The 23,178-nt window shown below is 46.2% G+C and overlaps 1 protein-coding gene across 1 annotated transcript in view; it reads left to right on the top strand.

The window, feature by feature from the left end:
• Positions 1–23,178, top strand: part of PAPPA (pappalysin 1) — a gene marked incomplete at both ends in the record, with an annotated part of 174,395 nt that overhangs the window by 101,962 nt on the left and 49,255 nt on the right. The window contains 3 exons of the mRNA XM_082295308.1: positions 3,010–3,206; positions 20,478–20,591; positions 20,988–21,123. Coding sequence (XP_082151434.1) covers positions 3,010–3,206; positions 20,478–20,591; positions 20,988–21,123 — 447 coding nt within the window. The remainder of the gene's footprint in view (positions 1–3,009; positions 3,207–20,477; positions 20,592–20,987; positions 21,124–23,178) is intronic.

The following is a 23,178-nucleotide window of genomic DNA, read 5'->3' as shown; positions in this document are numbered from 1 at the left end:
TTTTTTGGCAGCCCACCCAGTGATGCAGCACATTTGGCTGTTGAAGGTTGGTGCCCTCATCAGTGTCTGGGAAGGATTTAATGACATTCCCCTCTTTGCCATCACCCAGAATTGGGAAGCTCTCAGGCAGGAAAGGTCTTCCCCTCTTCTTACCAGCACTCCCCTCAAGGCATAGCACTTCACACTGTGTGATGAGTCAGTAGTGAGACCGACAGATCTTCCTTGAAAGTAACCAGGGTTGTAAAGCCACTTTCCCTCACCATTTTCAAAGCACACAAAGGCGAGTGGGTACCTCATCTCTCAGCTTCTGTGCACAGTGTCCCATGGACGTGGGATGCGTGGCTCTCCAGGGCCAGCACAGCTCCAGGGCTCATGACAGTGCTGTTCAGCAGGACTTGGTTAATCATTTAGGCAGCCCCCATCTAATTCAGACATCTCAGGCTCTCCTTTCAGTTCCTCCCTCGGGTTTTGCAGACTCTGATCAGACAGATTTATTGGGGTCTTAAGCATAATCAGGAACAAATTAGCCTCTGTTAGGATCACACACTGTCCTGGATCACAGCTTTTCAAAGGCTGCTTTCCCCTCCGTGAGTATGAATTAAGTCATCAGGCTGGAGTAGGCCTTGAGTATTCTTTTATCCCAAACACATGATCTTATCAGAAGCCCATTACGTTTATCATCTCATTAGGAGGGAACATTTGGAGCCAGTGCAGGAGTATGTTGCTCTATAAATGTTGTGCTTACTTCAGTGCCTGTCGTGAAAAGAAGTCAGTGCTTTGGGAAGGCCGGGAAACACTGTCTAAATGCATGTGCCTAAAATTAGGCTGTGAGTTTGTGGGTATGTGTTTGCATGGGGGGGTGGCTGAGTCGGGGATGTGTAAAGGGAGCGCCCGTGCGTTTGTGTGTCAGTGTTTCTGTCGGTGTGGGTGTGCAGCAGGGTGGTGATGTTTCACTGTACGTGCATATCTGACTGTGCATATGTTTATAGGCTGAAGGTCAGGTCTTTTTGATATGATAGGTATTTTCCTTTCTTTCTTTCTCCCTTTTTACAGAAATAAGCTTCTTTTCATAAAATGACAAAGAAGCTCTTTTTTTCCCAAAATGCATATTTTCATCTGTTTGGCATTTGTTTTTGAGGATTTTTGATTGCTGACCACAGTCTTTCTGGGGCTGAATATTTCTCAGAGATTCTGTTAGGGCTCTCACTCAAACTGGGACATAGTGGGTAAGCCACTTAGTTTTATCCTCCTGTCCTGAGACCTCGCCTATGCCTTGATATGGGAGAGGAGCAGAACAAGAGATGCAGAAGGGTAAGGTGAGGCAACCAAGAGTTTGTCTCCATGGCCATCACAGTGACATTCTCATTCCACCCATTCCTTGAGCTGGCCAGACGCAGGGCATGGCTCTCCCAGGGATGAATGAGCCCCATGGGGGTAGCACTGCTGGGCTGCTTTAGGGCCCATCAGCACATCACCCGGACACCCCAGGAGCCATTGTCATCTCTTGTCTGGGAAACGCTCTCCCAAGCCCTCCTCGGAGCTCTTTCAGGGGTGGGGTATATGTTTGGTGGCTCCCAGACAAATGAAGATTTTAAGATGTGACATGCAAGGGCAAGAAGTTTGGCCACCCTGGGAATATTCATTCAGGGCTGCACTCATACGGCTGAAACACTTCCAGACTTGTGCTGCTTTTCACCAGCTTGGAGCACTGGCCTGACAAATACACAGTTCCCTACGCTTATCCATGTACACAAGTTATCCACAGAGGCTGTGATGAAATCAAACCATAATGACATTTTTCCCTGATAGACTTCTCCATTCTTTCAAAGCCACCCTCTCTTAAAGACCTGGAATATTACACAGGATGAAAAGGAGTGAAAGTCATTAAATAATTGAATAGTAGTAAACCGATTTTTTCTGGCTCATGATGGTATTTCACTGTGTAAACCAGGAGGAAAAATAAACAGGGGATTTAGTAGTTTGGAAGTAGCTCAAAATTGAGCAGCCGCTAGATTTTCTGACACCTAGCTCGCGATAGTCCAATGCTACCGATAGGACTCTCCTTAGGGATCCTTTCCATCAGTCCAGCTAGCAGCTCTGGCTAATTTCCTACCGTTTTTTCAACAGGCTTATTTGCCAGACAAAAATACAACAGGCTGTCAGAACTGGATACCTCTGGGGACTGGCAATGATAATACAATACAAAATAGGATACCAACAGGTCAAAGGTTTCCATTTCACAGAGTACTCTAATGACTGAAAGTCATTATTGCTATGCAGTCTGTTTGAAAAGAGTAGATGGATCTCAGTTCAGTTTTTAATGGGCCAGTGTTACAGAAACAACCTCAAAAATTTGGCATCTTTGTTGGCAGTCTCATTAGAGAAGCCACAGAATAAATGGGCAAGGATAATAAAGTCTCCTGCTGCTTTTGATCCTTTCAGGTCAAATCTGAGTCATGTTGGTTGAAGCCGTGTGTGTATGTGGCAAACTCACCCTCACACTGTGTGTACTGTAGCTGCCTTGGATAAACAGATCTGTTTGGCCCTTTGGTCATTACAACTGTGAACTTGGCAGTTTTCACCATCTCTACAGCCACAGTTGCTGCTGTTGTTGTTGATTTGCAGATATCTTTTAAAAACAAAAAGGGAAACATTTTAGACCAAATCCTCCACTGGCGTTTTTCCATCCCAGCTGGTGGAATTATGCCAACACCCACATTTGCCTCTCTATGTATTTTCTATTGCTGCTTTCTTCTCCTTTTAAAAGGAGATAGATGAAAATAAGCAGAAACCCCCTATCATTAGGAAATATCTTCAGGGAATTGCCCAATACAAAAGTTGGTTATTGTTGCTTGGCTTTATTTAAATCACCTTGGTATGACCCAGAAGTGACCAATGCTTCCGCCTCCCCATGACCTGACACAGCAGATACAGGACCACTGATGGTATCAGGTCATAGGAACCACCCTGCAGACAAGTGTGATTTCTCTTCTCTGTTTCCCCTGGCAGATGAACCCAGCAGGTGCTATTTCCACGACGGTGATGGAGTCTGTGAGGAATTCGAGCAAATGACCAGCATCAAAGACTGTGGTGTTTACACTCCCAAAGGCTTCCTGGATCAGTGGGCTTCCAACGTCTCTGTCTCACACCACAGTGACCAGCAGTGCCCAGGGTGGGTGGTCATCGGTCAGCCAGCAGCAACCCAGGTGAGGACAGCATGTTCCTTCTTCTCTCCTGGAAGTCCAGCAAGGAGCAGTGTTCTCAGGTGGAGGTCAATGGCCAGCATTCTGGGCTGCTGTGACCCTTGCCTATTCACTTGTTGCTTCACCAAGGAAGGCCCCTGGCAGCAGTTTCTCTCTTTCTGAGCCTGATTAGTAGTGATGAGTTGAAATTCAGTCCCAGTCACCCAACTCGAACTGGCTGAAGTTGTGGCTGGATTGATTCAATGAGCTGTGCAGGAGTCACCTCTCCCAGCCATCATCACCTAGAAGATAGACGGGCTCTTCACAGCAAGCACAGGGGACGAGCTTGTGGCAATGAGTTCTGAAGGCTAATGCCGAATAATACAAAAGAGTGTTCTTTCTTTTTTAATAGTTTTGTGTTTTCTGCCTCCCAGTTCCATAAAAGCACCCTATTGTTCTATTCTGAGAAAGGTCCTGTCCATTCCCAAAGCCATTCATTAGCTTTAACCCCCTTCTCCCATGTCTCCTTTGTAACATAAATAGCTCCAGTTACCATAACTTTACCTTTTGTCTCTTTGAGAGAATTAGATTCAAATGAGTTCAAAAAAACATTAGATAAATGCCTGGAAAACAGAGCTGTACAGGATGCAGATGCAGCAGTTCAGATGCAACCTGATTTGGGAAAGCCCACATTGCTTGTTGATTATTTTTAAAGGGAAAGGATGTTCATCTATAAGAGCTATTTTGTATATTCCTCCTTCAGCCCCCACTGTTGTCCCTTACTAGAGTACTTATCACACTAATCAACTTTGGCTGACTTCTGGTTGGATGCAGAAAAGTTTTTCTAAGAATCTAATTATCCAGGAGGTGTCTTGAGTGGGCAGTGCAGAGAGGAGTGCCGTGTCACAGATATGACAAGCAGATCTCTCTGTGAATAGTAAATGTTAAGCATTTCCAGTTGGCTTGCAAGAGAAAACATCTTTATGCAAGAGACTTGGCCTTGCTCACATTGCACAAGTCTGTAACAAATTAATGACCAGGTCAGTTCTAAATGCACAAAGCGTGGTTAGCTGGCAGAGTATCAAGACAGAATTCCGAGCCCAGTATTGACTTTTTGTCATGGTCTCATTTATTATTTCACACTGTAAAAGGAACTTTCCTCTGGACCCTTGCTTGTGCCTTCACAACTTGTTTCCCGTTCAAGCTCCCTGTGCAGACCAAAGGCCAGTGTCTCCAGTTCAGGTGCTGCTTTTTGGGCATGTCCCCAGGCATTCTGTCCCCCTGCAGCTGCTCAGAGAGCTGCCCTGATTTTCTCTGAAGCACTGGTAGGAACTCAGCCACACCACACAGTAGGTAACATATGGTCCTGTGGTGGAAAAACCACCACCACGCATACACACAACAGAAAGCCCTGCTGTGTAGCCACAACTCAGGCGTGTTTGTTGTACCCAGATGAGATGAAGTTGTCACAGCTTTGTTAAAAAAAAAAAGGGGCAAAAAAAGCTGTTGTATTTATAGGCAGAGCAGTAGCATATCACACACTGGCAGAGTGAATGGGAACATGCCTCCTGTTATTGCCTGGCCCCTGGGGAGATAACAGTGTGCTATTTACTTCCAGCAAAAAGAATTTTTGCTTTAGCTCAGCTGGTCCTATTACACCAGTTTGAGTGCATGGGGTTCATTGACCTTTTTAATCACATAGATTTCGGGAAAGTCTTTTTTTCCCCCAGGAACAAGACAGTTGGCTTGGGAAAGCACCTGACTTGTCACTCTGGAGAGGTGAGGTGGGGCAGCAGGTCATCAGTCTGTTAGCTTGTGGAGATGAAAATTAACCTAAGAACTCCTGTAATCACTGCATGTAATGATCACTGTGTGTAAACATGTTTAGCTTCATTATCTGCACAAGCACTGAGCCTTAGGGGTTTTCTGTATTGATGAAAAGAGCACCTTTCCTCACCCAGATACCTTTCACAGTAGGTTGTGTGCTTGTTGGTCTTGTGCAAACGTTTCATGTTGTTGCTGGGTAGCTTCCTGATTAATCAGAGTGGTATTTGTGTTGGCCTCCCATCAGGAATGCCATGAAGGATATGTTTGAGTGCAGTGCCCAGCAATATACAGAATACATAAGCTGCCTATTTGTCAGCCATCCCCGTCTCTCATCATTGCCCCAGCGTTCTCAAGGCGCTCTAAAACATTTTAAGCATGTCCTGACTTCAAATGTTTCTCATCCTTAGATATCTCAACACCAGGTTCTCTGCATGACTGTCATAGTTCTGTCAAGGCTTTTTCTGAGGAGTTTGCATCCCAGGTTGGTTGGTCATTCTGGTATCTCTCAGCAATATCTGCCCACGTGCCTTGTTTTCTGCCGGGGGATTGTTGATAAGCACAGGCTGGAGAGCACTTTCTTCTTGTTGTAGGGCTGTTTCTGTGACCTCTTTGCTCAGTTCACTGAAGACATTGCCCATGTCTGCAGCTGGCTTCTCCTTAGATACCCACACTTAGTTATTAGTTTGAGATGGCTCTTACATCACTTGTTAGTGTGAGGTTTCCGAATGGCAACATAGTAAGGGAGATAAAAAAGAAACTTCGCAGTATAAGATTTGTTTTGAACAATAAAATGCTTACAAAGAATGACACAGTCTTGGCAAAGAGATACAGATTTGAAAAACGGAAAGGTCAAACAGCCCCCCCTTTAAACAATCACCCTTTCTGCAGAAGCAAGACTGAGAAACAGCCACTTCTACTTTCCTGGCAGCCACCCTTCAGTGCTGATTAAGAAATATTCTCAGTACTGACAGCATCATATTCAGAGCCAAAGAGGGCCAGTCAGCAACACTGCACCAGCACAGAAAGGCAAACACCAGTGCAGGGTAGTTTTGCAGTTTGATTTCTAATCTGGTGTTCTCCACAGACCTGGAAGCAGATGCTGCTCAGTACCTGTTGTCAGCTGCAGGAGGAATTCAGCAATAAGGGCTTTGCTCACTCTTGAGCTGTTTTTTCTTTTTCCTCATGCTTCTGCTGTGAGTTTGCAAACAGCCTCTCCTTGCACACCAGTTTTGTTTTGCCACAGTTTATGCTGGGTGAGTGCATTAGCTCCTGTTCGTCTCTCTTGCTGGAGTAAGTTGTACTGAGCAGGGCGGATCTGGGCATTTTGCTAAGGTGTCTGTACAGATGTGCCTCTGGAGGAAGCCTCTGACAGACCTATTCCTGCAGGGATGCTCCAGCTGCGGTGAGCAGAGCAAAGGCAGGTGAGTGCAGGCTGAGCACAGGACACTGGCAGCGCCATTTCTCCTTTCCTCTTGCTGGTGGCACTCCTGCTTTTGGAGAACTGATTCACCTGCAGTTTCCCCTTGGGCCTTTACAATAGAGAATTATAGGATGGGACTAATGGGTCTTCAGGTGGCTGTTTCCTGACCTTGCTCCTCCTGTCACAGCAATCTGTGCTCAAGACTTGGCTGTTGGTGTGGGTTGGTAATTTAGAGGGACAGTCCCCCAGGAACTGTCTTTTGCTGCATTTCCTCCCAGCTGTGCAGAAGTTGTTTAGACCAAGTAACCATATATAAATAATTTTTATATATATTTTTTATTTATATATATATATATATATAAAAGTAACTTTTTTTGTCCCTATGCCATTGTTTGAGCTTGGTTTTCCACTTTATGGAAAAGCCACACAGCTCAGGCACAGTTAACAGAACAGGGACTCTTTCCCAAGGCTGCTGGGCACAGACAGATCCTGGGATTCGTTTTCATTCCCAGACTAAAGAACACACCCTGTTCTCCTCTGGGTACCCCACAGGGGATTCTATGGAGTAAGAAGTTGTGGAAGGGGATTCTTATTACATCTTTCCCACAAGCAGAGACCCCCTCCTGCCCCTATTACAGTTCCCACAATTGCACTCATCCAGACTTGCTGCAGCAAACCTTCCACCAGCAGCAAAGATGTCTAGAATTGCAGCATGTCTGGAATAGCCCACAAAAGGAGAAGCTAGGAGCACAAAAATATCCTGAATACTAAAAGAAATAACATGGTAGAGCAAGGGCTCCAAGAGTGGTAAGAAAATACCATAAGAAAATTGAAGAGAAAGATGATGAAGTTCTCTGCCATGCAGTTTTATTCTGTCTAATAAATATAATGCTGAAGATAATTCCCCAAAGATCCAGCACAGCCAGCAAATAGAGTAATCTTGAACAGGAGTGGAAAGAGAGGAAACCTGCAACTTTTAATGGAGAAGCCATTCCTTTCCTTTGGGGTGATCTTGCTGAGAAGAGGGAGGGTGTCTGTCTGTCGGCTCTGCAAGTGGCCCTTTTTGAACTTCCCAATTCACAGCCAAGTCCTGTTGCTCTTCAACGGTAAGAGTTTTGTTGTGGTTGGAGGGATAAAAAAATCCCCATTTTTAATAAGATGATTTGCTTTGCAAATGTCTTTGTTATTTATAGCCGAGCCAGACTTTGAACCACTAAGCTCTGGAGGATGAGGGCAGAATCCCACTAAGAAAAACCATTAATGGAGGAACCATGAGTGATCAGAGACCAGTTCTGGAAAAAGATGAACTGGACACTGTGCACAGGCTGTCACAGGAGGAATGTAGGTTTGCTGAACATGGCTGAGCTCATTTCCAGTACTGGCTGATCCACCAAAGGGCTTCAGCTTAGGTTACAGAGTCTCCAAGTCTAAAGTTAGTTCCAGGGGTCCAAAATTTTGTCTTCATTTCCCCTGGAAACTACAGACCAGCCAATTTGGTCTTTTGCCTGAGGCTGGAGAGTTGCGTCACGAGCCTGGCCCTGACTGTCAGGCAAATTCAGTCTGGAAAGCTCCTTCCTTGGATTAAGTGATGATATTTTTCGTATTCTTTTTTCCAATGCACAGTGGTTAATTAAGCCTTATCACAGCCACATTGCTTGGTCTCTGTTCCATTTAATAGAGGTGGAAATGGGAGCATGGAAAGGTAAAGCTACTGTTTGAGGATTAGACCTCAAAATCCTTCAGAGACATTGCCGGCACTGGGCATTACTGAGCCTAAACCTCCCAAGGACTAGGAAGTTCAGGATATCTTGAAAGGGAAATGTTCCTATCTTGGATAAAAAGAAAACTGTTCAGGGCCTGCTGAGAGTTGCTGCCTGGGAGCAGAGCCCTGGAGGGGTTTGAGGTCATTAAATCTGCATTTTAGCTCTGTCAGCCCCCTCACATCATCCTGTTTGTGAATTAATCAATCTTGAGCACAATTTGGCTGTTCATTCCCAGCACAAAAGGACTGGAAAACTGTCCCATCATCTCCTTGCTTTAATGGCTGGAAACATTGCTTCCCACCTGTCTTTCTGGGAAAGCTGGATTCTGCAACCTTTCTGCCAAAAGAACTCCACTGGGCCTTAGCTGCACATTTGCTTTGCTGCTCTGCCTCACTGGAAGAGGTGGTCCATGCGAAGGGTCCGAGGTGAGGGATGCTACAAAGATGTGTCATCTGCCACCAGTGCCATGACTCAGGAATGATCTCAGCACTCTGGGGAGCTAAATAAAATGAGAAATGGGATTTCTAGGTAGGCTGGCTGGCAGAAGGTTTCAGTTGCAGAGAGATGGCTGAGGGAAGAGCATTACCCTTAAAGTCAGGCCAGGGCTGGTTTGAGGATGCTGCCCCTCACCTGGCTGCCTGCTCCCTGCCAGGACAGACAGGGATCCCCTCCCTCCCACCCCTCCATCCCCATGGCTTCCAGTGCTCCTCTGCTCCTGGCTGGAGTAAAGCTCAGACCCCATAGCTGATGTCATAGCCTCTGGCTGATTTGTGTAAGGGGAGGACAGAGAGAACACAATGAGATGTCAGAGGAGATTCCAAGCAATTTTGCCAAACACTCAAGGGATTTTTTTTTTTTTCTTTCCACTCCCCTCCCCCCCTTGGTTTTTAGTATAATTTTTCAAGAGCACATATGCAAGTCATCTAAGGGAAACAGAACAGTGAGTACCAGGGGCTGGTACACTGTGTTCCCTTTGTGTACTGTAGAGAAAATAGATAAAAGAAACAAAGAATGATGCAGAGAGCAAAGCAGCCAACCGTACTCTCAGAGAGGTTCAATCTGACTTTTTCAGAGATGAAGGTCAAACCAAAAATCTTCAGGTGCCGGAAATTGGTCCCATCTTCCTAGAACTAGGAGACATTTACCACTAATGAAACGAGAGCAGAGTTCCATGCCATTTGTTGTTTCTAGAAGCAAGAAGAAAGGCAAGAAAGGAATATTGTCTTGGGCAGTAATACGGATTATGTGCTTCTTTAGGAAGTAAATTACCATTTTACGATCATATCTGCTGTACACCCAGCCACCCACCCAGATTAGAGGCGTCAATAGAGAGCGGCTTGGACCCCCCTGGCATCGGCGAGCCGGGCAGCCGGACCCCCCGACAGCAGTGCTGCTCATTAACATGCACTCCTCTGAAAGGAGACCCCCCTCCTCGGCCCTTGCCCCTCAACCTGCCACTCTCCCCGTCTGCTGCTGCTGCTCACAAGCCTTGGGATGCAGAGCATGTCCAGCCGTGAGCGTGGGATAGCTCCCCTGCATCCCATCCGGGTTGTTTGTCTTGGGTCCCTCTCCATTCAGAGCAGAATGATTTTGCATAAATGCATCGACACGTCTGCTTTGTTCATGCGTGAAGGGTTCTCGGCATTTCTTATCCCACCCCCACCCCGGCCTTCTTCTCCCCGCTCCCTGGCATGTGGCTTCACCAGCTTTTCCATGATTTCCCTGTGCAACAGCAAATAAACCTGCCTGAAGCACTGCCAGGCAACCCGGCGCAGTTAAAAATGGCCAGATAGATCTAAACCAAGCCATGGGAGAAGGGGATGGAAAAGGGTGCAAGAGCAAAGCCATAATGGCTTTTACTCTGTAATTTGGTTTCATGTTCTGCACAAGGAAACATGTCAAATATGTAAACAGAGATCTCCAGGGTTGTAATGGAGCTACAAAGCCTTGGATGTACAGGCAGGCAGGGTGCTGCTCTCCAGCAGAACGGAATGCCATCCTCAAAACCACACGGTCATTTCTTTAAGCTGAAAGTAAACTTTCTCATGCCAGGAGCAAAGAATTTATTTTTTTTCTTGTAAATGAAGGATCGTCTGCACCACTTGTTTGAAGTACCGTAGGCATTTTAGCCCACATTGTCATAAGACACCTCGTATTTTGAATGCCAATGAATTTCAGGGTGTTCCTCTTAAGATGTCTCTAAAAGGCATAATTTGGAGGATGGTGTTTACCCAGTACTGTCCTGAAGGCATCTTGAGTCAATCCCTCTGTCCCCACCTGAAAATAAGAATCATCTTTAGTAATAATAATAGTAATAGTAATAATAATAATAATAATAATAATAATAATAAAATGAGGAGAAAAACAAACAACGAACTGGGGACCATTTGGATACACTGTTGAGCTGCTCCAAGTCTCTCCTGAACTGTGCTGCCTTAGCTGGAGCTGCAACTGTGGAGGAACCCCACATCTGTGCTCACTTTTGGAAGTGCTGCCTGCAAAGCTGCAGGACTGCTCTTTCCTCTGAGGTCATTTCAGTGGGGAATCTGATAAGGAGACATGATTCACACTGGTAATTCAAATTCACATCTGGTAAGTGGCCCAGCTCCCCGTGCTATCAGCAGGAGTCTCCTGGGGACTGGGTTTCCACCATGGTCTCAGGGTCTGGCTCCAAGCTCTCACACGTGCCAGGAAATGGTTATTTGCAGGATCAGTGCTATTATCTGTCCCCACATGTACCTCCTCTCTGGGAGAAGCCCTCAGCTCAGGAGAACATCAAGTTCTGCTTAGCCATTTTAGTCACTGGGTCAAAATCCTTCCACTTAGCACTTCTGGCAGTGGATGTCATTTTTCCATTTTTTTGGTAATTAACCCTTGTGTCATCATGCTCAGAGAAGACAAGTCACTCTTCAGAGAGGGGCAGGTGAAGCACAGGGTAAAGATGACCTTCTTCCCACCTTTCTCCATCCAAAACCCTTTGAAACATTTGTCCTTCCAGCAGAGCTGCTCTGTCCCTGTGCCTGGCACTAAGTGCACGCTGTGAGCTGCAGAGGGAAAGCCTCACTCTGTGGAAATTTACCTGTTTCCCAGAGGTTGTTCCTGCTGAGAAAGGCTGGCCTTGGTACCTGGGTGTTCCTCCATTCCCTCTGCTCCCCCATCCCCCCAGTGCCTGCTCCTGGAAGGCAGTGAGGCTGAAGGAGCTGGGAGTTCCTCTGAACTCCCCTACTAGCCTGGAACATTAAGGACTAACTGCTTCAAGTATTTTGGCTTAATTTGTTGGAGTTTGAGGTTTATTGGAGCAACCAGGGTTGTTCCAAGTTTAGAGGGCAGTGACAGGCTTCCCCAGACAAGCCTTTACTTGGGCGGAGATGTGCAGGGGCTGGAGGCAGCAGCTGGTGCTGCTCTGTGGGCTCTCCCTGGATGGTCCAGCTCATTTAGAGGAATTTGTTTGCAGCATGGTGGTTTCATTACTCTGCAGTTTTGCTGGGAAAAGCCCAGCGAAGCAAGGGGGAACCTTTTGATTTGCATACTGCAAGCCATGTCTTCAGGTGTTGAAAAACAAACCAGAGGGTTTAATCTTGATTAATACCCCTTGATGTAGGGCTGATAGTTGGATGGGAACTGAAAGGTTTTGCCAGCTGAGGTGTGACTGCTCCCTGGTGCACAGGGCAGATCCTCCAAGCCCCCCTTCGCATTCCCCTGGAGCCTCTCTGCAGCCTTCCCTTTTCCTATTAAATTCAGGGCCTCTTCCCAATGTATCATCTCCCTGGATGTATCCAATTAAGGCCTGTTGACAGCCCAGAGCAGACTTACACCCTTAGGATTAGAGGCATGTGTATGTCTTCATATAGGGAAGGACAACAGCAGGGTGGCTGGCTGGCTCACTGGGAGCACAGTGGGGGAAGCTGAGCAGCCTGGAGAGGGAAGAGGAGCCAGGGAGAGAGAGATTTGCACCCCCAGTTATCCTTGCCTGTGGAAAGGCTGTGTGCTGAGTGTTGCGTGCAGTTTACACAGCGTGTTTACGTGGGCCATAACCCTAAACAAAGCTGAAAAGCATGGCTTTAACTCTGGAAATAAAAGTACTGGAAACCCCTGGTTTTCTGCACATGAGAAAGTTTTGTTCTTTAAACACACAGATGTTTTTAAATGAAGAATCACTCTTTTGACCTTTTCTGAGTGTGATCATGTGGTCGGGGCTGACATTAACCACTGCACAGCTGCTTGCCTCAGCCACAGGCGAAGCTTAGCCAGGGGTCTGCAGGGCTCAGGGTGGCACCTGCCTTGTTTCGCCTTCTGGGAAGTGGCTCCTGTGCCCCATGAGCACTCAGGGTGGTGCAGGGATGGCAATACTTAGGGTTTGCTTCTACTGTACAGGAAACAAAAGCAACTGCATTTTTTTCCCTGCTTGAGAGTCGTGGCTTAATTTTTTTTCTTATGTATCTCTTTTTTTATCAGTAACATAGCCCGTGTGCTTCTAAGCATCTCTGTCCGCCTCAGCCAGTGTGTTATCCTGATGGAGAACTCAAGTTTTTAAGGGATTTGTTGTTGTTAATTTTGGGTTTTCTCTACCTAGCTGTGTGTTTTCTTCATCCAGACAAAGGTATGGGACCAGCTCTGGGCAGGAAGGAGGGGATGTTACCGAGGGGATGTTACCAAGTGGATTGTACCAACCCTGCTTTGCCTTACAGGAGTTGCAAAAGTACAATGAATCTAGTGAGCCAGAATCATGAATATAATAACGAAAATATATTTAAGATCCTCCTAAAGTGTGGCACACTTTCTGCCTTTGACAGTTAGATTTTCTGGTGCCAGCTGCTCCTGAGTGAAATGCTCCAGTCAAAGGAAAAACAAAAAAAATTGCTTTTGCTCTGCTCCTTGGTGATGAAAGCTGATGGGATGGGATTGTTTTGCTTTGCTGCAGCACCCCACAGCCAGCCTTGGCCCACAGCTGCACAAAGCTGTGCTGCAGTGGACCTGGCTGGTTCATGTTAGAGACGGGCAGCTCGGGAACCGAGTGCTCAGCCAACAATAATGTTCTGGCTCCTGTATTTGTTTAACCTCGCTCTCCAGTGGATGGATATACAGTCTGCTAAAGCACTTATCAGTCTATAATGCCTTCACACTTCTGTGAGCAGTAATGTGGAAGTTGTAGACGGGAGCTTGTGCTGCGGCTTGAAAATGTCTTTTAGCTTTAATGAGGCTGATACTTGCAGAACTGAAGGCCTAAATTCTTGTTTGGGTGCTGCTGCTTGATCCTGTCTGTCTAGCCTATTGAATGGGGTGCCGTTGCTGCTAGTAGCTGTATTTGTGAATTTAAGCATAATAACACAGTTCAGGGCTAACTCTAAGAATTACTGCTCTGAGGTGAGATCCTGGCAGTGCTGGCGTGGAAGATGCTGTTGTTTGAGAGCAGCATCTTTATGTCCTGCTGCTGAGTTGAAGAAATAGCAGAGGTCTGGCAGGAATAAATGGGAGCACATGGCAAATTGCTGGATTGCACTTTCATGTGCTGCACAGGAGACTGTGCTGTGCACTCAGAACTATCTCTTGATTCTGCATCCCTTCAGTTTGCATCTCTGAATGGCAAAAGAAGCAGGGGCAGGTGCAAATTGCACCCAGGAGCTCCAGATGCTGGGGTTTGCTTGTGGGCTGGCGTAAAAGATGAGTTGATTTTTAAATCCCATTAGTGCAATTATTTCTTCTTTTTCTCACCCTATTTTTCTGTAGTTTCTGGCCCTGGCTTAACTGATGTCCTTGGGGTGATCCTTTGAACTGTGCAAAAATCATCTGGTTAGGGTTTTGTTGGAAAATCAAAACTTCATATTGTTTTTTTCCACGGGTCCAGCAAGCATCCTAGATATTTGATTACACCTGGCTGGCTGTCAAAGCCCATGTGAGTTTGGGATAGGGCCAGTCAGAACTGATTTACAGTTTTTTCAGGTATGCCATGTGAAGTTTATGGTTTGATGTGATTTTGATTTGAACTCACTGGTTTTAAATGAAGTTTGCTTTGAATCTGGAGATAACAGAAATTCAAAGGGAAGCTCAAAGAATGCAGGTCTGCATGATTTAAAAATGGAAATATATTGTTCATACCGGCTCTTTGGAAGTGAAATAACTGCATTTTTGAGAAAGCTAAAGTTAATAACACACCTTGAATACGCATGCAATCTGGGCCATCATCTGATGGAAATCCCTGTAGCTCCTTTTCGCTTGCCTTGAACTAAACCAACTTACATGACAAAATGAAATAGCCCTTGCATCTCCCACTCATTTCTGAATCGCAGCCCTGTGTTACATCCAAAACTCTAGGAAATTTCCCTTTGGAGATGAACACTATCATTGTAAAGTAGAGGAATTTATCATCATGTCACATTGCAGGCGAACTATTGGTGCCCTGCCCGCAGTGTTTTCATACACAGAAAGGTCACTTTCCAGTTACTAAAAAATCCAGCCAAATCTTCAGCTGAGAATCGTGGCTCTGTGCTAAGGAAGCTGTAATATCATGCTAATTGAATTCTGAGCCTGCAAGGTCCAGACACATCAGCTGCCCCAGGTTCAAAGTGGATGTGGCTGTGCTGAGACTGGACATAGGGACTGGCAGCAGGGCTTTATTTCATCCTGTAGGAGATGTAAGCTGCTTCCCAATCCCACAGCCAAATCCTGTTCTTCATTACACGGGGAAAATTGACAGATGAGATTTCCTTTGACTTCTGAGCCAACTGAATCTGGGAGTAATATAGCATCAGTGTGTTACCCCAGGAGTTTCATCAGCTTCCAGTTGGTAAAGCTTTTCTGTGGATCACCTGCCCACATGCCTTTGTCCTGGAGCAGGGCATGCTGCAGTTTTTCATCTTTTGCCATCAGACCTTTAGGCACCCCAATGAAAACAGGAAAAAGCAGACAAAGAGCATGAAACAGTAGAGCTGTGCTATCAGAGGACAAGGAGGGTTTGGGGGGAGAAGCTGCAGTTGATGAGCATCAGAGATGAGGTGAAGTTGCTGCTGTGGAAGTAGCAGTAGACTGTAAGGTAAGGTGGCTCTTGAAAGAGACAGAGGGACACAGCTTTCTTCCCTCATTTTATGTTTAGAATTTCTGCTGCTGCATTTCAGATTTGGTTTTAGTTTTTTATTTTATTTTCTGCAACAGAAAGCCATTGTTAGTGCACATAAAAATAAATGTGTGTCCCAGTTTGGGAAAAGTAGCTTTGAATGTTTTCCTTAAGTTTTAGAGGTCAACCTGGAATGACCCAAGACTGACATTCACAGTTGGGCAGACAACTCTGGACTCAAATTTCTGATGGGATAAATCCACTGATAAAGACAGCTGATAAAGACACTTGTCCTAAAGCATTTCTAACCAGAATCTAGAAGGAAACCCAGGGCAAAATTCTTTGTGCTGCAGTGTGTACAATTTCCATTTGAGCTTTGTGGGCTCCTGAGGTTTGAAATGGTCAGAGAAATTGGCTGGAGTTTGAGGTGTTTGTTGGAGCCCAAATGGTGGCCTTTTTAATGGTTCGGTGCTCACTAATGTGGGCAACTTCATTTTTCCCTAGCTCCAACCCAATTCCCAGCTGAAATGAGAAAAGCAGTGCAACAGCTTTCAGAACAGATTGGAGGTCTGTGCTGCAGTCGGCAAACTGGGTGGTGTCCATGTGGCAGTCAAGCTGCCTTACAATATTGGGCAATAAACAGGCAGGAACCTTTCTGATATTTAGCAACTGCACCAGGGTTTCTCATCCTTGGGTGAGATTAACCTTAGGTCGGCAAGAACAATAACATATTTCAGAATAAAAGGGCTGGGTGACTGCCAGCCTGGCCTGGCAAGGCAGGGAGAAAGTTTTCATCTGTAAGGGATGTGTTAAAATGCTGCTCATGTCATGGCTGGGATCCTCTGGCATGTGTTGAGTTAAATACAAATAGCATTCTGCAGAGCAGTCAGCTAAATATTGTAGATTAATTAGGTTCCAATATTACGGCTGAAATCTGTTCTTTAGCTGGATCTTCAAACAACAGAAGATGTTCTGTTTGTGCCTCCATGGGTTTTGTATCAGTCCATGAGCTTTTCTGCGCACTTGTGCAGCCTCACTGAGGATGTTTTGTGCTCCACAAATAGCTGGTACTGCGGGTTTTACCAAGAGATCCTGTTCCTGCCTGCTCCATGGTTGCTGTTTTGCCAACAGGTGTAGCCTGTTTCATCCCAGAAACACTCTGTGTTGTCTGTCGGGGTGTAGAAGTCTCAGCTGCACTTTCCTGTAGAAAGGAGGGGGGAGAGGCAGCTTTTGGACCTCAATCTCCACTTCCACCCTCCTCTGCAGAAGGAGGATGCTCCCCACTGCCTGACCAAGTGCCCACGATGGCCCCTCGCAGCCAGACAGAGCTCGAGGACATGGTCTGGAGGGAGCCCCGCCATGGTTCACCAGATGGGATTTTGGGAGCAGACAGATCTGTGCACTGGAGGTTTGCTCTGTGTCCAGCCGCCCCGGGGCATGCAGACAGGCACGTCCGCTCCAACCATGGTGCCAGAGCTGAGTAGGGCAGCATCCGAGCTTAAATAGCAGCTTTTCTGTCTGCATTTAGAATTATTTTGATGTTACAATGCTGAGAACCACCAGTGTGTGCAAAGCCTGTGGTGTCTGACTGTGCTTGTGCAGTGGGAAGGTCGGAGTGGGATGGGATCTGTGTTTAGCCCACTCCTTTGGGGAGCTGTATCCTTACACCTGTGTGTGCTCTCAGCAACATCTGAGCACCATTTTGTGGCTCAGCCACCTGTGTGGTGTGGGGAAACATCATCCTCATCTTCCAGACAGGGAGCTTAGGCCTGGAGAAGCCAAGTGCTGCCCAGAAGGCTGTACTGGGGCCGTGCACTGGGCACAGTTGGGCTGGGATCTAGTCCAGTGCCCAGTCCAGAGGATTTGTGATCCATAACCTGTAATTCAGCTGCAACAGAAACCCATCAATGCAAATTCACATTGCCTGCAGTCACGGGATGGCTGGGAATCATTCACAAGGGCGCCTTCCAAAATTTGCTCTTCAGCAAATTTTCCCATATTACTTTGAAGGAAATGGAGTTGATTGCAATAGTAAATGTGTTTTTGATGTGGCAAAAAGCTAAGTGCTCCCAATATATCACTTTTCCCTTTCTGCTGACACATTCCTCGGTCCCCCTGAGTAAGAGAAGGAAAACAGGAGAGGCGGTTTGAAGAACATGTTGTGCCTTTGATTGACAAGAGGTTGTATAAATCAGTCAAAGGGAATCCTCCAGGCATTCCCTCTTGTGGGAAGATCCCACAGTGCTCTCTGGCCTTGATCGTTCTGTCTGTCGATGTTTGTGTACAAAATGTGTGGGTGGGAGACGAGCTGGATTTGAACCTCCGAGAGGAACAGACATCAGCTCTTTTAATTGAAAGCAGCTTCCTCGGGAGGGGGATGACATGGGCTTCCAGTAACTAGACACAAATAGTCGCCGCATACTTTGGAGCACATACTAAGCTCCTGTGGATATCCCAGTTGCTGTGTGGGTCTGAGAATCTGGATAAGCCCCAGTGAGTGAAGTTTGGAGCTCTGTGTGATGCTGTCATTCTTCAAAGCAAATACTTCAGTGTTTGGTAACACCCTGAAATGAGAAGTCTATCTATGCTTCTTCCCTCCGCAGCTGTCAGGTGCTTTAGCTGCTGGTATGCATCACTGTACCAAACTAGAGGACGTTAGGATCTGTTTCTCCTAAGTGTGAATTCCCGCAAATAGCCATGAGGACAGATGATATTCTGTCTTCCAGGCCACTGGAACTTGTAGCTTAAAAGTGTTTGTGCTGCAGTAATCACAGAATCATTCAGGTTAGAAAAGATCATTGAGTCCAACCATTAACCTAAATAATAGGGGCCTTCGGGCTGCTGCCACATTCTAGGGATGCCTTAAAAGCAGAGGTGTGAAAGACTCTCCTAGCAGATGATTCTCAGACTAGGCAGGTGTGATGTGACACACAGTGCCTGGGCAGAATTGAAAGGCAGATGGATTTACCATGTGTGTTGGAGCCTGTTGGGATGGTGGAGCCTGTAGGTGACTGGAAATGTTTATCCAATCCAGTTGTTTTCAGAGAAACCTAGAGAACATTTTTTAACATTAGCTAAGTTTACTGGCCAGCAGCTAGCGGAGAAGAGGCTCTTGTAGCCATTCATCTCTGTTAGACTTTTCCCACACTTCTCAATTAGGTTCTTCTAAAAGAACCTTTTACCCCAGGACCACTTTGAAACACTTGTCTGGGTAGCGATGGATCAGCCTCAGCAGGGGGAAGCTTATCTAACCTGTTCAAACCAGGCCAGTCTGACAGCCCACGTGGCCTGAACACAGGCTCTTTATGCAATGCTCAGATTTTTGCTAATATTCTCAGGCAGAAGCAGAAAGTGCTAGAGTTCACACACGCGCACAAATCAAACAAGGCATTTAAAAGTTATCAGAGATTTCCAGCCCACCTCAGCAGGGGTTTATTTTGGGTTAGATTCAAACTTTTGGTGAAGGTCTGTGTGATTTCTTAATTCAGGTTTTCACTCATCCATTAAGTAGCACTTAAAAAGCACCGAAAGTCAGTACTTGTGTTTCTTTCAGCCACCTTTGTGGACCAATAGAGCAGGAGGAAAGTAAGAATAAGAACAAAATCATATAAAAGTAATGAGACCTTTGTTCATGTCAAAGAGCTCTCTGACCATATAAATTGCAGATGTGGGTAAGATAAATTCCCTAGCTGGAGAGGTATTAAAATAAAAACCATGCTCCCAACAAGAGACAGGCTGCTGAAAACGCAAGAAGGGAGAGTTGCGAAACCGTACATGTCGAATTGCTGGCCTGGATTTCAAATGCCAAAGATAGTTTATGTAAAGCCTTGCTCTTCTGTAAAATGTAACACTATCCACTGGCTAGCCTCAATGAAGCTTGGTCCCAGTTGTTTCAAAAAATAAATAAACTAAAAATCTTCTTCCAACCCATTAAAGCTGATTTATGTTTTGCCTGTAAGATTCCTCTGTGCTGGATCTTGAGGGACTCAGATTTTAAAGGGGATTACCTCACTTTTAGCCAATCTGGTTTCTCATTCCCAGGCATCCAAAGCTCTCTTTGCAGTGCCCAGACTTTGCCTGGTGAGACCAACAGGGCATTTCCATGCAAAATTATAGTGGGCATAGGATTTTGAGTGGCCAAAAGCATCTTTGTTATTTCTCTTGTTTCATGTCAGGGTTTTCTTTTTGGTTTAATAATCAGATTGCTGATGGGAACAGCTTTACTGACAGCACATCAGCCCAAGGAATTCCCTCTATTCCTATGGTAAGGACAGCCAGTGAGTTCAGCAAAGGCTTGTGAATCCAGCAGGTACCTGTCAGATGCTCCAGAGCCTCAGCTATAAGTATCCTTCTAATGCAGTAGTAACTTCTTCCTTGGTGGACATTTCCTTTTTTCTCTTTGCTGGGGAGGTGAAAGGCTGTGGTCATGCATGCTTCTTTTTTGAAGCAGCTGCACTGAGCAGTGTGTTTTCAGGGTAAATCCTACCATTTCTTGCAGCTTCATTGTCACATCTGACGTACTGAAGGCACTGCAAGGCTCTCTGGTACTTAGATTCTGGCATTTCTTTTAGCTTTTCATCTGTGGCAGGACTTGGGATTCATCTACTTTACTGAAAAGAGCAGTTTGCCTCCAATCTCACTGCTGCCTGCCATGGAAAGGCTGCAGGTGTAGGTGATTCCACTTGCAGAACTGGCTGGTAAAAAAGGAAATCAGTTTGCTTAAATTGGGTTGTAGAGGCAGGACTTTCCTGGCTACACCTAGTTTACAGGGCCAGCTGTGGCTTCCCTGGGGTTACAGGAACATCAGGTTTAAACAGGGCAGTGCTGGAGCACTGTGGAGGCACCTCCTGACTGTTTGTGCTGGGAGCTGGGGTGTTCAGAAGTGATCCTCACTTGGACTCCAGTGGGAAGAGTCCTGGTCCATTTGGGTGGGAGCAAAGTTGTTCTAAATGCTGTCAGAGACCTGGTACCAAATTCAGAGGAGGTTGTTGGCTGCCATCCAGCTGCTGTGAGTCTTTAGCTCCTCTTCATGATTCAGTTTTTCTTACTGGGGTAGAAGATCTGGAAACTTAACTTTTGAATAATCTCATGGTATTTAGAAGTGCCGTTATTGTGCACTGCTTTATCCTAGGAGTGCACCTGGACATTGTTTCCCCACTTGAAGCAGTCAGAATCCTTCCTTGCTGTCCTCTATGTCACTTTTGGTGTTTCTTTTTTTTTTTTTCCTGCTGCAGATGTGTCGAACCAAGGTGATCGACTTGAACGACGGTGTCTCCCAGTATGCCTGGTATCCCTGCACAGCCAACTTCCAGTACTCCCACATGACACAGACTGTTTTCTGGCTGAAGGTAGGAAGTGCACACATCATTCAGACGTTTTCTCTTTTCCTGCCTCTTCAAAGTTTCTCCAGCAATCAAAATACCATGGGCCAGCCTTCCCAGGGCCAAGCTGCTCTTTTCTGAAGTATGTTTAGAGTAAAAGAGCAGAACAATGTCTTTAAGCACTGTCTAGAGAGTCAGTAGTGAAGTCCCCTCGTGTGTGACAAGGCTATTGAATTTCTGAGAGGGTTCAGCTTCAGGGCTGTTTGACTTATCTAGTTTGTGTAGGAGAGATTGGAAGAGAAGATTTCTGTGTGACCTGGGATGGGAATTCTTCTTTTAAAAGTCCTCAACTGACTCCTGGGGATTTTTTAAAGCCCACCACAGTTTTCCACCTCAGGCTTTGTGGGCTTTGTGTTTTCCCAGGCTTATTTTTCCCAGCCTATGGTGGCTGCAGCAGTCCTTGTTCACTTGGTCACTGATGGGACCTATTACCTGGACCAGAAGCAGGAGACCATCGGTGTGCAGCTGTTTGACACCAAAGAGCAGAGCCACGATCTTGGTAAGACTGTGTTGTATTAAACCCCCTCTTTACTGCTTGCTTAATCTGGTGATGCCCCCTTTCACCAGTATTCCTGCTTGGTTTTTTCAGAATTAGACCAAAAAATGGTGCTTGTTCAATGCTCCAAGCCCTGAGCCTCACTAGAGTTTGTGGGAAATGATGTGTTATTTTGTACAGACATTTCTCCATAGCTGTTCACTGTGTGTTCAGAGGTGATTAGCTCCTCTTCAGTCACTAAAATCAGCACTATCTCAATGCTTCACACCCAGCACTGCCCTGGAGAGACACTGATGGTGCTGCAGATGAACCCCTGGGAGCAGGGAGTGAGGGACCTGCACCAGCTGCTGCAGCAAAGGCTTCTGCTTCACAGGGAGTGCTGGGTGATCTCTAGTCCTGCTTGCAGGGAGGTCTCCAGAGCCATTTAATGGCCAACATTCCCCAGGTGAAGTATTTCAGGTGGTGAAGGTCAAACCCCAGGGCCCTGCCAGGCTCCTGGCATGGCATCAAGCAGATGTGCCTGACAGAGGCAGGACCTGTGCTTGTGCTGAAGTGCCAGGATAGACCAGTTTTGTCTCTACCCTTGGCACAGGGCCCTAAACTGGGGAAGTTGTGTCTGGTGAATTGATTCAGGCTGCATTTAAGCTCCAGGACCAAGGAGCTCTCCTTAGCTCCCAACTCTTTGTCAGGGTAGGACTTGCATAATCCCTTCCCAGATGCTCTCTGCCTTTTTTTCACTGAGGAGAAAGCTGGCCAGGTCACCTTGAGGGCAGTTTTTAAGGAGTCATAACTCCCATCCCCCAGGTTTCTGGTTTAGCAGAACGTTTCAGTTTTAACGAGCTGAAACTCAAAGGAGCTTCCCACTAGAGACAAGAAGGAGGGACACACACAGAGTGACAGGTGTTGAATGAGCATCCAGGATAATTCAGGATTTGGTGGGGCATGGAGGAAAACAAAGGAAATATGTGTGGTGTCTGTTGTCCAAGAACAAACTGAAATTTGTAGCAAGTTGTGCAGGTTGAGTCAGGATGGCTCCCAGTTTGCCAGAGCCCTTGGATTAATCTTACCCTCCTTTTGCAAAACAGTGGCACATAGCTCTATTCCTCTGAGAAATAAATGATGGAAACATGAGCATGCCAGCAATACTTAATGTGACATTTTATAGGGACAGACAGACTGGGAGAGAAAGAGGACAAGAAAGAGGAGCAAAGAGGAAACTGAGGGTTAGGTTTTGAAATCTTCAATGAAGTTGCAACACGAGTTTGGCATGGCTCAGCCTGATGTCTGGACGTCCTCCCAGCTGAAATGCTGCTTTCATCATGAAAAAGCCCCTTTGGCCTTTCAGAAGAGGCTGCCTGGAGCAGAGGAGAGGTATAGGTGGGCTACCCAGCACTTTTCACTCAGGCAGGGCTCCCCACTGCTGTTCTGTCTGAGTTCTGACAGTGACATGAAGTCCTTTTCCTGGATATTGTGTTTCATGTGTTTGAGTTATCACTGTGGCAAGCTGGAAACTGCAGCTGAGATGCAAATGTTGGCGTGCACTGGGTGCAGGACCGACTGAGACACTCAATGAGCCTTAAGCAGGAGTTCATGGCAAATTAAAGTACATCCAAAAGGAAGGAGCAATAGTTTAAAGCTTAATCAGACATGCAGTTTCCCACCTTGATCAGAGCCAGTGGATGCCCAGAAAATAATGTGAAGCTTCTTCTAAGTCCTGGTAGGAGATGGAGAGGTTGGGGTGCCAAAAACCTCAGTGCTGTTGGTTCAGAGCCATCGTAGACACCGGGGTTCAGCTGCTGAGCTGAATAGATGGGTGCAGAATGACAGAAACAGGGGTGATCCTGGGACAGCTCTGACTGCCCCCATGGGTACCTGTGCCTTCTTCATGGGTTAAGGCAGGGGAGTTAAATAAATAACCCTGACCTCTCCAGCCCCCATTTTCCTGGTCAGGGTCAGAAATAACCAGCAGTGCAGCACATATCTGAGGATCTGTTCTGTTGTGGGCACCACCTGAGTGCAAGGAATGAAATAGAAGTGAATAAACAGCCTCATACCATA

The sequence above is a fragment of the Coloeus monedula genome, assembly GCF_965178545.1.
Source record: "Coloeus monedula genome assembly, chromosome: 21".
In the NCBI taxonomy this organism is placed as follows: Eukaryota; Metazoa; Chordata; class Aves; order Passeriformes; family Corvidae; genus Coloeus; species Coloeus monedula.
The sequence above is the reverse complement of the archived record's forward strand: the minus strand, read 5'-3'. Positions and strand labels throughout refer to the sequence as shown.